At 42.2% G+C, this 14517-nt stretch overlaps 1 protein-coding gene across 2 annotated transcripts; it reads right to left on the bottom strand.

Moving 5' to 3' along the window:
• Positions 1-599: 599 nt before the first annotated feature.
• LOC107839801 (NADH dehydrogenase [ubiquinone] 1 beta subcomplex subunit 3-B) lies at positions 600-8415 on the bottom strand. 2 transcript variants are annotated; one of them, XR_001665134.2, is made up of 3 exons: positions 8090-8415; positions 1909-1962; positions 600-748 (listed from the first exon to the last, which is right to left on the bottom strand). XR_001665134.2 is itself a non-coding variant. In XM_016683434.2 (2 exons), the coding sequence occupies exon 1, from the start codon at positions 8314-8316 to the stop codon at positions 8110-8112; it is 207 nt and encodes a 68-aa protein (XP_016538920.1). In that variant the 5' UTR covers positions 8317-8411; the 3' UTR covers positions 600-748; positions 8090-8109. The 2 variants fall into 2 exon arrangements, 1 of the variants encoding a protein (XP_016538920.1); XM_016683434.2 differs by lacking the exon at positions 1909-1962 and having other exon boundaries at positions 8090-8411.
• Between the last annotated feature and the right edge of the window lie 6102 nt (positions 8416-14517).

Genomic DNA, 14517 nt, shown 5'->3' with positions numbered 1-14517 from the left:
GGATATAACCTTTTAGAATTTATGGTAGAGGGGGCAACGTACATTATTTTTCTTTTTACGGTATATAGCCCTTTATTTATTTACGTTTTGGAAGTGACTAGCATTTGAGTTAACATCCCATGTTCTCTTTGACAACTTGCACACTATAAGTAGTTCACAAATGTTCGAGAACAAATGTCAAGTTTTGGAAGTTTTTTCTTTTCTCTTTTGACAAAAAAAAAATAAAAATCGGTTGAAGATGGTCATACTCGTTTTTTCAAATACTCTGAAGTGAGTATAGCTTATTTGGACGCTCTTCTGCGTAGTAATCTGAAGCTGCGTAGGAACGAATTAACAACAGGCAAGTCTCCAACATGCATCAAGGGTAGTATGCAGGACTAAATGACAGCAGGGCTACCGAGAAGGAGGTATAAGCAACAACTAATTTTATTACGGAACAGCTCATGATGTTCATTTTCATCTAGATTTCTACCCATAATTTGACTGGAAAACTTTCATACACTAAAAAATACTCGGTTTAATGTTTTCCCTACTGGACGTGAATGCTATGGAGAAAATAAATTGTGTACGAAAACCACAAAAGTGAGAGTAACACATTGTAAACCACAAAACAGCTCATTGATCTTGTTCCAACACAAGTCTCAACAAATTAGAGGCAACAAGTACATGTTTGTTAAATATCTTATTGATGACAGAAAAACAACTAAAGGGATGCATTGTCATCCCCGTTCTTGCACTGCCACTTCACCTGCACAATAAGAAGCTCGTAACTCAGTTTTCAATTTGCAAATTCTGCTACCAATTTATAACAAATACCACATTCCAGGAAAAGTACGATGAGATACAAAATATTCCAGATTAGCAGCATTGGCAAGCAATTTCATCTTGCTAAATCTTGTTTCTCAAAAATTAAACGCTCATGTGAATAGTTAGATATTGCTTCAAGAGCCAGGCTGTTTCTTCCTCCCCATTTCCTGCCTTGAAAAAAGCTCACTACATAGCCGAACAGTGGGGGAATATCTGGAGAAGCTATACCCTTTCTCAGTAGTTCATTAATTATGGTAGAAGGTTAGTAGATAGTCGAGCATCGTCCAGTTTACCTTATTAGTATTGCTATTATTACTCTCCTACTTATCTTTGATTTTATTATTACCTGTTGTTTCCTTTACTGTTCCCTTCTCCTTTAGTTTAGCATGACATCAGCATTATTGTATTTCCTTCCACACTTGTTTTTGGTATGCTTCACTTGAGCCGAGGGTCAATCGGAAACAGCCTACCTACCTTCACAGGGGCAACGGCTGCGTACACACCACCCTCCCCAGACCCAACTTGTGGGATTTACACTGAGTGCCTAATTAGTTGGAGGGAGGTGATTAGGCATGATATGGAGCAGTTACAGCTTACGGAGGACATGACCCTTGATAGGAAGGTGTGAAGGATGCAGATTAGGGTAGAGGGTTAGGGGGTAGGAGTGTGTCGGTTACAGTAAGGGGGCGTTCTTTATTTGTTTCTGAAGTTTCTCGTTCGTGGGTGGAGTGTTGTCTATGGTTTTGGATATATAGTTTTTTAGTAGTATCCTATGGCACTAGTATTATCTTGTGGCTAGCGTTGTTAGTTTATTTTGCTTGTACAAGTTTATATGCATTTATGTTTTGTGTTTGCTATACTATTATTGGTTCTAAGCCGGGGGTCTATCGGAAACAGCCTCTCTACTTCACCTTTTCCTCTCTAATTCACCTGAGGTAGTGGCACGGTGAGGTAGTGGCACGGTCTGCATACATACACTCTACCCTCCCCAGAGCCCACTAGGTGGGAATACACTGGGTATGTTGTTGTTGTTGTCGTCTTGTTGCATAAGTGAATTGAATGAAACAATGCTTAGATGTCATTTGATTCATGGAAACTTACCAGCAACTGTCTAAAACATTATGCAACTGAGATTGCAGCCCAGCAAATCAAAACCTTCAGAAAGTAAACTAAATCTTTCAAATCTTTCGCATGAGAATTTTTACAGGAGCAGACCATAGAAAAGACTATGAGCAGAGAATGTGAGTATTTCAGTTTAGGGAGATGTCCTATTGGAAAAAAAGTGCAGCACACTACAAGCACAACATAAAATTAAGAAAAAAGGTCCAGAGCACATACAAACTGTGTATGCAATGAACCTGAAAAAGAGTGTGGGTCAAAACACTAAGGGGAAGCGCTTACACACTTTGATGTAGACAATTGAGAGGAATGCTATAGGAGGACAGAATGGACTTTGAGAGCACTGAGCTCTCTTTAGCCCTCATTTACGTGTCATGTACTGGCCAACCGGAACAAGATTATACAACTCAGACAGATGATTAGAAGACTTATACAAGGAAAAGAGGTTCTTTCTAGATTTCTGTTTATCTTGAGAAGAGGTTATTTCAGGAATTGTGCATAGAGAACAACAGGAAAACAAAACATAGAGAGCTCGAAGGAAGTAATAGCAAACCCTGGACACCCTTTGACTCATACACCAAGCAAATCTAAGACACAGGCAGAGACAGTACTTTGCATAGGAGAAAACATCCTCAATTTTTACGACATGGACACATCTAACCACTTGAGCATATCAACTCTAATTGCACAAGAAGCAGACGTCCAACCGTTGGGTGAGATAAAGGACAAGTGAAAACTGGTGTACCCAGTGAGACAGTTGGGGATTTGAGATAGTTTTCAAGATTAATACTAAAATTGGTGGCCCTAGTCTTTTATCTTAAGCTATGCATTCGACACCTTCAGGACATAGTATAAGAGAAAATTTAACAATGAAACAAGTAGAGACCCAAGAGAGCTCACAGTTTAATTTTTGACAAGATACTCAAAAAAACACGCAGTCTATATTAAACATATCAAAAGATGCACTAGATTAAACCATTGTACTATAATCTATACACCTAGAACAGAAAAAAACACAATTGGCATAAGTATGGTACTTGAAAGCAATATAGAGAGCATAACACCACTTTTGGGAACACCAACCTCACCCCCTAATCACCTACTCAAATCAAATCAAGCATCCATTGAGCATCACCAAAGACATCTCTTAACATAGGATCATATGATTTCCACTCTATAACAACCTGAACGCATTCAAACACTTGAACTCTTTCACATCACCAAACGGAGCCAATTTCTATCACTTCCCTCATTTAATGACCATTCATGATTTCATTCTTTTTTATGACTCGTGGTTGAAAGATTGGGCATTTTTTCGCATCACCAAAGACATTTATTAGCATAGAATCATACAATCTCCAATCTAGTACAACATGAATGCATTTAAACACTTGAACTACTTCGTATCAATAGGACCCAATTCATCAAAATAACAAAAAAGTGACCCCCTTTCGGGTCAGCAGCATATCAGAAAATCAAGAAAAATCACAAACCCCACCTCATTCAAGCATATCAAATCAGATTCCACAAAACACAGACTTCAAACATTTGGTAAAACACCACAAACTCACAAAGGAGTAGTACCAAAAGAGAAAATTTGGTTTCGGATCAGTAGCATATAAACGAGACCAATTTCAACAACAACAACAACAACAACAAACCCAGTGTATTCCCACCTAGTGGGGTCTGGGGGGGTAAGATGTACGCAGTCCATACCTCTACCTCTGAAGAAGTAGAAAGGCTGTTTCCGATAGACCCCCGGCTCAAGACACGAGATACCACACAAACACATAGTAAAGCACAGCACAAGATTACATAACATAAATACGACACCCATAAGTAATATAAAACAGAGGAAAGCACACAGATTTATAATAAAACATGGAACACGGACTCCTAACAAGAAAAAAACCCCACCAAGTAATTCCCTACACTAGCGACTCAAACTGGCCCTAGTCCTCTGCCCTAATTCGCGTCCTCCAGACCTTCCTATATAGGGTCATGTCCTCGGTGAGCTGTAACTGCTCCATGTCCCGCCTAATCACCTCACCCCAGTACTTCTTCGGCCTACCCCTACCCCGCCTAAAACCATCCAACGCTAGCCTCTCACACCTACGGACCGGGGCATCCATGCCCCTCCTCTTCACGTGTCTAAACCACCTCAATCGGGCTTCCCGCATCTTGCACTCCACTGGAGTCACACCAACCTTCTCCCGGATGGTCTCATTCCGAACTCTATCCCCTCTAGTCAGCCCACACATCCAGCGCAACATCCGCATTTCTTCCACCCTCATCTTTTGGATGTGCGAGTTCTTAACTGGCCAACACTCCGCTCCATACAACATGGCCGGACGGACTACCGCCCTGTAGAATTTGCCTTTAAGCTTGGGCGGCACCTTCTTATCACACAGCACCCCCGACGCGAGCTTCCACTTCATCCATCCCGCCCCAATACGGTGCGAGACATCCTCGTCAATCTCACCGTTACTCTGGATCACGGACCCGAAATACTTGAAACTCTCCCTCTTACCTACCTCCTGTGATTCCAGCTTCACTACTACCTCATTCTCCCGCCTCACGTCATTAAACTTGCATTCCACATACTCTGTCTTGCTTCTGCTCAACCTGAACCCTTTAGACTCAAGGGTTTGCCTCCACATCTCTAATTTGTCACTCACACCCCGTCGAGTCTCATCTATCAGAACTACATCATCTGCAAAAAGCATACACCACGGCACCTCCCCTTGAATACGCCGCGTCAACATATCCATCACCAATGCAAACAAAAAGGGACTAAGAGTAGATCCCTGATGCAACCCTGTCCGGACAGTGAAATGCTCTGAGTCTCCTCCCGCCGTCCTCACCTTAGTTTTCGCTCCATCATACATATCCTTGATTGCTCTGATATATGCCAGCGGTACTCCACTCACCTCCAAGCATCTCCAAAGCACCTCCCTGGGGACTTTGTCGTAGGCCTTCTCCAGGTCGATAAACACCATGTGCAGGTCCTTCTTCCTCTCCCTATACTGTTCCACCAACCTCCGTACCAGGTGAATTGCCTCCGTCGTCGAGCGGCCAGGCATAAATCCAAACTGATTTTCTGAAATAGACACTATCCGTCTCAGCCTCACCTCGACCACTCTCTCCCAGATCTTCATAGAGTGGCTCAATAACTTAATCCCCCTATAGTTATTGCAACTCTGGATGTCCCCCTTATTCTTATAGAGAGGTATCATGGTGCTCCACCTCCAAGCCTCGGGCATCTTTGCCGTCTTGAAGATTTCATTAAACAATCCAGTCAACCACCTAACACCAGCCTCTCCAACGAACTTCCAAAACTCCACCGGTATCTCATCCGGCCCCGTCGCCCTACCCCCTCGCATTCTGCGAACAGCCTGTCTAACCTCTTCTACCTTAAAACGTCTACAATAGCTAAAATTCCGACACTCCTCAGAGTGCTCCAGTTCCCCTAACACAATAGCTCTATCCCCTTCGTCATTCAAGAGCCTATGAAAGTACGACTGTCATCTGTTCTTAATGTGGCCGTCCTCCACCAATACTCTACCGTCCTCCCCCTTAATGCACCTCACCTGATCGAGGTCACGACCCTTCCTCTCCCTAGCCTTAGCGAGTCTAAACAACTTTTTCTCCCCTCCCTTCCCCTGTAACCCTGCATACAAGCTCTCAAAGGCGACCGTCTTAGCTGCCGTGACTGCTGACTTAGCCTCCTTCCTCGCTAGCTTGTACTCTTTCCTGTTTACCCGCTTCTCCTCTTCGTCCTTACTCTCCACCAACTTGGCATACGCCCCTTTCTTGGTCCCCACTTTCTTCTCCACCTCTTCATTCCACCACCAATCCCCCTGATGGTGCCCGGCCCGGCCCCTAGAAACCCTCAACACCTCACTTGCATTCTCCCTGATGCACCTAGCCGCCCTATCCCACATACTATCCACGTCTCCCCTACACTCCCACACCCCCATTCCCGCCAACTTCTCCCCTATCTCCCATGCATTCACTGGCGTCAGGCCGCCCCACTTAATTCTAGGTCTACACTCTCTACTCCTCCTCTTTCTATTCTTCTTTATACCCAAATCCATAACCAAGAGCCTATGCTGGGTCGAAAGATTCTCACTCGAGATGACCTTACAGTCCTTACACCACGCCCTATCCCCTTTCCTAAGCAACAAAAAGTCAATCTGGGTCCTGGCTATCGCACTTCGAAAGGTGATCAGGTGCTCGTCCTTCTTCGGGAAGCCCGAGTTCACCACCACCAGCCCAAAGGACCTTGCAAACTCCAATAGGGTAGCCCCTCTTCATTTCTCTCCCCAAAACCAAAACCACCATGCACATCACCAAAGCCTCCCGGTAGCGCCCCGATGTACCCGTTGAAATCTCCTGCTACAACAATCTTCTCCGAGCTAGGCACGCCTCTCACCACCTCCTCCAAAGCCTCCCAAAACCGCATCTTCTCCTCCCCCTCCGATCCCACTTACGGCGCATAGGCACTACACACGTTCAGGGTAAACCCCCGAATGACCAACTTAATAGTCATCAACCTATCGTTGATCCTCTTCACCTCTACTACCTGACCTCTAAGCTCTTCATCTACTAAGATGCCAACTCCATTCCTACGCCTCTCGCTCCCAGAGTACCACAGCTTGTAACCATCCACATCCCTAGCCTTAGACCCAACCCACTTGGTCTCCTGAACACATGCAATGTTGATCCTCCTCTTCCTAAGGGTCTTCACAAGCTCTATGGACTTACCCTGAAGGGTCCCTATATTCCACGACCCAACCCTCAGCCTACCGTCACTACCCGCACTCCCTCCACTACCCCCCCCCCCTGCGGCCAAACCTTGGCCTCCCTCCCACTCCCACCCTTTCCTCATCCCCCGCCCCCACCACGGCCCCACGCCCCAACCCCCTCGGACATGCCCCTATCCACCCATTACCGCCCACAGCCACAGCTACACGAAAGTATACGAGAATATAAAGATAATATAAAGATATAAAGACATAAACGATGGTAATAGCAAAGCAGCAGCAAGTAATAAGTAATAGCAAGTAACAAGTAATACAAGGCTCACACAAATTCAAAGAACTACTCCAGCAACCAAACTATACTCAATTACTAGTATAATACGAAGCATGAAAGAATGCAGAATGAAGAATGAAATAACAAAGGTTAGAAGTCACCGAGTTTCGCTTGTAGACCGAGCCGGCAACCAAGCCCCGCGTCGACCTGCTGCCGGGGGATTTCGCTGCTGAGATGGATCTGCGGCTGCTGGCGACCAAGCGGCGGGTGCAGACGGAGTTGCGGCTGAAGACCGAGCTTCGGCTGTTGTACCGGCGCCGGAAGAGGGAGGGTGGGGGTGGGGGGTATGGACAGAGAAGGGTGGGGGGGTGACCAGCGGGGGGGAGGGGGGAACCGACGGTCGGCGACGGGGTCGGCGCCGTTGACCGGCGGTCGGGGCCGGAGGTCGGATCGGGTCGGCGCCGGCGACGGGGCCGGGGACCGGGGACCGGGAGAGAGAGAGGGTAGGGAGAGAGAGAAAGCCGTTCGGCCGGCGACGGCGGTCGACGCCGGGGACCGGTGGTCGGGGCCGGAGGTCGGGTCGGGTCGGCGCCAACGGTCGGCGACGGCGCCGAAGGCCGTGGACCGGTGCGAGGCGAGAGAGAGAGAGAGGGTAGGGAGAGAGTGAGAGAGCCGTTAGCACGTTTTATGACAACAAACTTTCTCAATTGGATTATCAAAAATCCACAAACCCCACCACATTCAAACATATCAAATCAGATTCCACTAAACACAAACTTCAAACCACACAAACTCAGAAAGGGGTAGCACCAAAAGAGACAATTTTGGTTCGGATCAGTAGCATATCAAGGATATCCATTTCACAAAATCACAAAAAATCCACAAACCCCACCTCATTCAAGCATATCAAATCAGATTCCAAAAAACACAGACTTCAAACTACAGAAAGGGGTAGTACCAAAGAGACAATTTGGGTTCGGATCAGTAGCATATGAGCGAGACCCATTTCATAAAATTACGAAAAATCCACAAACCCCACCTCATTCAAGCATATCAAATCAGATTCCACAAAACACAGACTTCAAACAGTTCGTAAAAAACCACAAAATCAGAAAAGGGATCGTACCCAAAAGAGAAAATTAGAGCTCAGTGCGAGTGAGAAGCAGAAGTGGAGTGAGAAGGAGTAGACATCTTGTTGTAAGCAAATTCGCCGACACAGTAAATGCTGAAAGCTACAACGGCGATGCCAAGTCCAGGGAAAGCGTGGCGGAACTGATTAGTCAACATAGGATGCTTCCTCCATTCGTCCCTTCTCCTGAAAAACTCTCCCGTATTTCCCAATGGCTTCCCCATTTCCCGATTGATGATTTACCCCCAAATTGATACTCCAATTGACTGATTGATTGCTGAAATGAAGTGGAGGTGGAGCACCTCCTTTTTGGACTTCAAGATTTGCTTCTTGAGCTTGGGCCTCTATATGTACACAATAATTTTGTAAGCCCAAATTGTTTCAACTTCTTCTTTCTTTTCTTTTTTTTTTTAAAAAAAAAAGTTACATAAACATACACCTTAACTTATCATATTTTCACAAATATCAACTAACTATGTATCTTTGTTGGATGTATCGGTAGCTAATTATGTATCTCGACAGACTCAAAATCAAAAAAAAAAAAATATCGGGAGTTAATTATGTGTCTTTACAATGAAAAAAATGTATCTTCGTTTGATGTATTATGTATCTTGACCTCAAAATTGAAAAATGTATCGAGAGCGAATTATGTATCTTTATAAAAGAAAAATTGTATCTTCATTTGATGTATTGGGAGCTAATTATGTATCTTGACAAATCCAAAATGGGATTATTAGTTATTATGCAAAATGTCAAAATTTTCTGTAACTAAGCTCCAAATTGTCCGGATTTATGTTATTTGCCCTTTTTTTAACGAATACCCAATGTTAGACAACTTTCAAGTGAAATAATATGTGACTGAAGCTTTTACCTTTCGACGTCATATCTCACTTGATGTTTAGCATATTAGGAAAGACGGGCACACAATCAAAGAGCCCGATGGGGTAGCAGCGGAAAATACCCAAGACTAAACTTTCCCTTTCAACTTGAACCAAGAGGAGACAAGCAAACCAAGTAAAACAAAGTAATATGGCAACAAATGAATTACCGCACACATACGATAGGGTAAGAATAAAGACAACCACACAAGACATCAAATTTACGTGGAAAATCCTTCGGTGTGAAGAGTAAAAAACTACGGGACCAAACCTCCACTATAATCACCAAAGAGTTACATTATTGTCCTCCAAAATGGCCACCAAACAAGTGTCAAACAACAAGAAACAATACATAAACCACAGCACCAAACACTAGAGAAATAAAGGAGTGAAAGCACAAAAAATGCAGATACTGTTCGGGAATGAAGAACAGAATCTAAAGGACACCAAATCAAGCTCCATTAGTTCCTAATCAAATATTGAGATTAGAGAAACAAGCAGTCCAAAAATCAGCTCAATCGGACAAGAAACGAAGCGAGAATCACAATTTGAAGTTGACAGCTGTTGCTGAAATTTAGGTGCGAAAATCAGTTTTGTTTTTCTCTCTTTGGCTGCTGAAAACTCTCTTTTGGTGATGGTGAATAAGACCTAAAAAGATCAATATATATGCCCCATAGTAATAGGCCTATGGGCAAAAGTGGGTTGGTACAAATTGGACTTCATTTATCCACATAGGAAGGGAAAAAGACCCAATAACCCAATAATTCTCCCCCTCCCAACTATGTGGAGGAGACCGCCATCCCGGCGATCATGCAATAATATTCAAACTTCCCTCTTGGCAAAGCTTTAGTCATCATGTCAGAACCATTATCATCTGTATGAATCTTCTCAAGTTCAAACAACTTAGAATCCAACACATCTCGAATCCAATGTTATCTCACATCAATGTGTTTAGACCGACCATGAAATGTAGAATTCTTGCCAAGATGTATGGCACTTTGACTGTCGCAATGAAGCACATACCTCTCTTGAGCACAACTAAGTTTCCCCAAGAATCTCTTCATCCAAAGCAATTCTTTACAAGTTTCAACGGCAGCAATAAGCTCAGCTTCTGTAGTAGATAGAGCAACACATTTTTGCAACCTAGATTGGCAACCAAATAGCCTGAAGTAGACTTGCGAGTATCAACATCACCAGCCATATCTGAATCAGTATAACCATAAAGAATAGGCTTCCATGTACCAAAACACAAACTCAGACTAGAAGTGCCACAAAGATATCTCATAATCCACTTTACAGCATTCTAATGTTCTCTTTCTGGATTAGAAAGAAAACGACTGACAACACCAACAGTATGAGTAATATCTAGTTTTGTGCAAACCATTGCATACATTAAACTACCAACAGCTGAAGCACAAGGAACTTTCTTCATATCTTCTTTCCCATCATCACTGGAAGAACATTGATTCGTGCTCAACTTGAAGTGCATAGCTAAAGGTGTACTGACAACCTTAACCTTGTCCATGTTAAACCTTTGAAGTACTTTCTGACTATACTTCTCTTGTGATAACCACAAATTCTTGGCCTTTCTGTCACGGACAATTTGCATGCCAAGAATCTGCTTTGCTGGTCCTAAGTCTTTCATAGAAAAGGACTTACTCAACTCTTCTTTTGAATCCTGCAAGCATTATGACCAACAACAAGCATGTCATCAACATAAAGCAACACAATAATAAAGTCACCATAAGAGAATTTTTGCACAAAAACACAATGGTCTGAAGTAGTCTTCTTGAAGCCCTGCTGACTCATAAAGAAACCAAACTTCCTGTACCACTGCCTAGGAGCTTGTTTCAAACCATAAAAGTTCTTCTTCAATTTGCAAACATAATTCTGTTTTCCCTTGACTTCAAAACCTTCGGGTTGCTCCAAATAAATTTCTTTATCTAAGTCACCATGGAGAAAAGCAGTTTTAACACCCATTGCTCAACCTCTAAATCTAGACTTGCAGCTAAGCCTAGAACCACACGAATGGATAACATCTTTACAACCGGAGAAAATATCTCATCAAAATCAACTCATTTTTTCTGGTTAAATCCCTTCACAACCAATCTAGCTTTGTACCGTGGAATTGGATTACCATCTTCATGCTTCACCCGAAAAACCCACCTATTTTTCAAAGCTTTTCTATCTTTAGGCAGCTTAACCAAATCAAAGGTATGATTATCTTGCAAAGATTTAATTTCATCTTCCATAGCATCAAATCACTTTTCTTTTTCTTCACTTTCCATGGCCTCATCAAGACTCTCAGGTTCTCCCCCGTCAGTCAAGAGTACATACTCACTGGGAGAATAACGAGATGAAGGTATTCTCTCTCTTGTAGATCGTCTGAGAGAACTCTCTGGAGCATCAACAATTGATTGCTGATCAACCATATCAACTTGCACTGGAGCATCAACAACTTCTTGCTGGTCATTCTGAACATGATCATCATCTTCATTATCAACTTGATTTTTATCATCATGAAGATTTTCTTCAAGAGCAATAGCCAAAGGAACTGGATCAACATCAACTAGGCTCTCACTATTCTGAGAATCAACCTTCTCAGCTTTGTCAAAATCTTCAATTATTTGGTTTTCAAAGAACACAACATCGCAGCTTCTAATAAGTTTTTTCTCAACTGGATCATAGAAACGATAGCCAAATTCATCTTGACTATAACCAATGAAGATACACTGCTTAGTTTTAACATCCAACTTTGACCTTTCATCCTTAGGAACATGCACAAAAGCTTTACACCCAAAGACTCTAAGATGATCATAAGAAACATTCTTACCAGACCAAACTCTGTCAGGGACATCACCATCCAAAGCAACAGTAAGAGATAAATTGACAACATAAGCAGCAGTATTAAGTGTTTCTGTCCAAAAGAAATCTGGCAGGTTAGCATCTGAAAGCATATATCTAACCCTCTCAACTAGAGTTCTGTTCATCCTCTCTACTAAACCATTCAACTGAGGAGTTATTGGAGGAGTTTTTTGATGCTGAATACCCTGCTCTCTGCAATATCTATCAAAAGGACCAATATACTCTCCACCATTATCTGAAAGGATGCATTTTAATTTCTTCCCTGACTGTCTTTCAACTAAGGCCTGAAAATCTTTGAACACATCAAGTACTTGATCCTTGGACTTTAAAGGAAATACCCAGAGTTTGCGAGAATGATCATCAATAAAAGTCACAAAGTAAAGTGCACCACCATGAGACCTTACTTTAAAAGGACCGCACAAATTAGAATGCACAAACTCCAGCAAATCGAGCTTTCTTGAAGGCGGATGACTCTGAAAAGAAACTCTTTTCTGTTTATCGGCTAAGCAATGAACACACTTCTTCAACTTTGCTTGTTTTGCTCCAGAAAGCAAATTTTTCTTAGCCAAACTATCAATCCTCTTCTCACTCATATGACTCAACCTTCTATGCTACAACTCTGATGAAGTATCATTCTTCACCAAGTTTATCAAGCCTCTAGAAGTAGAGCCCTGAAATACGTTCAAGTTAGACAACTTGTCACCTCGAGCCACAATCATCGAACCTCTAGTAAGCTTCCACTGGCCAGCACCAAGGGTATTAACATAACCCTCGTCATCAAGACTTCCTACAGAAATCAAATTCAGGCGAACATCTGGAGCATGCTTGACATTATTGAGAACTAGTTTGGAACCATTGTTACTTTCCAAACAAATCGTGCCAAATGCCAAGTACTTTAACTTCATCATTATAGCCCATTTTCAACATCTCAAAATTACCTGGAGTATAAGAAGAAAATAATTCCTTCTTTGGCGTAATATGAGATGTAGCACCAGAATCCACAAACCAGTTAGACTCATCGCGAACAAGATTAATGACATTCTCACCACAAGCAACAAGAAGATCATCATTAGCAACAATAGCAACACGATTTTCATTATCGCCTTCTTTCTTTTGCCGTCTTATATCTTTCTTATGCTTGTAACAATATTTTATGATATGCCCATTTTTGTTGCAATAGTCACATGTAACATTCTTGAATTTGGACCTTGACTTGCTTCTACTTTTATCTCTATCATTTGAATCTTTGGACTTGTTTCTCCCCCTCTCTTCAGTAACCAAAACTTCAGAGTGTGAAGATGAAGAAGATGAGGCCTGAGATCTTCTTCTCATCTCTTCATTCAAGACATCACTCTTAATATATTTCCTAGTTACAATACACCGGGAGCAGAATTAGTCAAAAAAACTCGAAGAGTTTTTCAAGAGTCAGGCAGAGTATGAAGAAGCCAAAGTACCTGAATTTCTTCATCGAACTTTACACCCATTCCGGACAGCAGGTCAAGGACACCCTGAAAATCATTAATATGATCAGAAATAAGACTGCCCTCTTTATACCTGATATTCATCAATTGCTTAAGCAGGAACAATTTGTTATTGCCAGTCTTCGAAGCATAAAGTGTCTCGAGCTTGTCCCACAAACTTCTAACATGTGTCTCATTCACAATATGATTTCTAACATTATCTTCAACCTATTGTCTGATATAGCCACAAACGTGTAAATGCTCAAATTCACAATCCTCATTTGTCATGGATTCAGGTTTAGTAGATGCAAACACAGGTAGATGCATTTTCTTGACAAATAGAAGATCTTTCATCTTGTCTTTTCAAGTATGATAGTTATTACCATTCAAACACAACAGCTTGCTCATATTTGCCTCCATCATTCAAATCTACAATCAACAACAATCAACTCTCTGATACCACTTGTTAGGAAAGACGGGCACACAATCAAAGAGCCCGACGAGGTAGCAGCGGAAAATACCCAAGACTAAACTTTCCCTTTCAACTTGAACCAAGAGGAGACAAGCAAACCAAGTAAAACAAAGTAATATGGCAGCAAATGAATTACCACACAAATGCGATATGGCAAGAATAAAGGCAATCACACAAGACACCAAATTTACGTGGAAAATCCTTCGATGTGAAGAGTAAAAAACTACGGGACCAAACCTCCACTATAATCACCAAAGAGTTACATTATTGTCCTCCAAAATGGCCACCAAACAAGTGCCAAACAACAAGAAACAATACATAAACCACAGCACCAAACACTAGAGAAATAAAGGAGTGAAAGCACAAAAAACGCAGCTACTGTTCGGGAATGAAGAACAGGAGTTACATGCCACCAAATCAAGCTCCGTCAATTCCTAATCAAATACTGAGATGAGAGGAATAAGCAGTCCAAAAATCAGCTCAATCGAACAAGAAACGAAGCAGGAATCGCAATTTGAAGTTGACAGCTGTGGCTGAAATTTAGGTGCGAAAATCAGCTTTGTTTTTCTCTCTTTGACTGCTGAAAAATCTCTTTTTGTGATGGTGAATAAGACCTAAAAAAATCAATATATATGCCCCATAGTAATGGGACTATAAGCAAAAGTGGGTTGGTCCAAATTGGACTTCATTTATCCAACATAGGAAGGGAAAAAGACCCAATAACCCAACATAACATTCATAAAATTACAA

The sequence above is a fragment of the Capsicum annuum genome, chromosome 8 (assembly GCF_002878395.1).
Source record: "Capsicum annuum cultivar UCD-10X-F1 chromosome 8, UCD10Xv1.1, whole genome shotgun sequence".
NCBI classification, from domain to species: domain Eukaryota; kingdom Viridiplantae; phylum Streptophyta; class Magnoliopsida; order Solanales; family Solanaceae; genus Capsicum; species Capsicum annuum.
This window is presented reverse-complemented; position numbering and strand designations above follow the sequence as displayed.

Coding starts and splice junctions, on each gene's coding strand:
- LOC107839801 (XM_016683434.2), bottom strand. CDS start 8,316: ATGGGGAAGCCATTGGGAAATACGGGAGAGTTTTTCAGGAGAAGGGAC.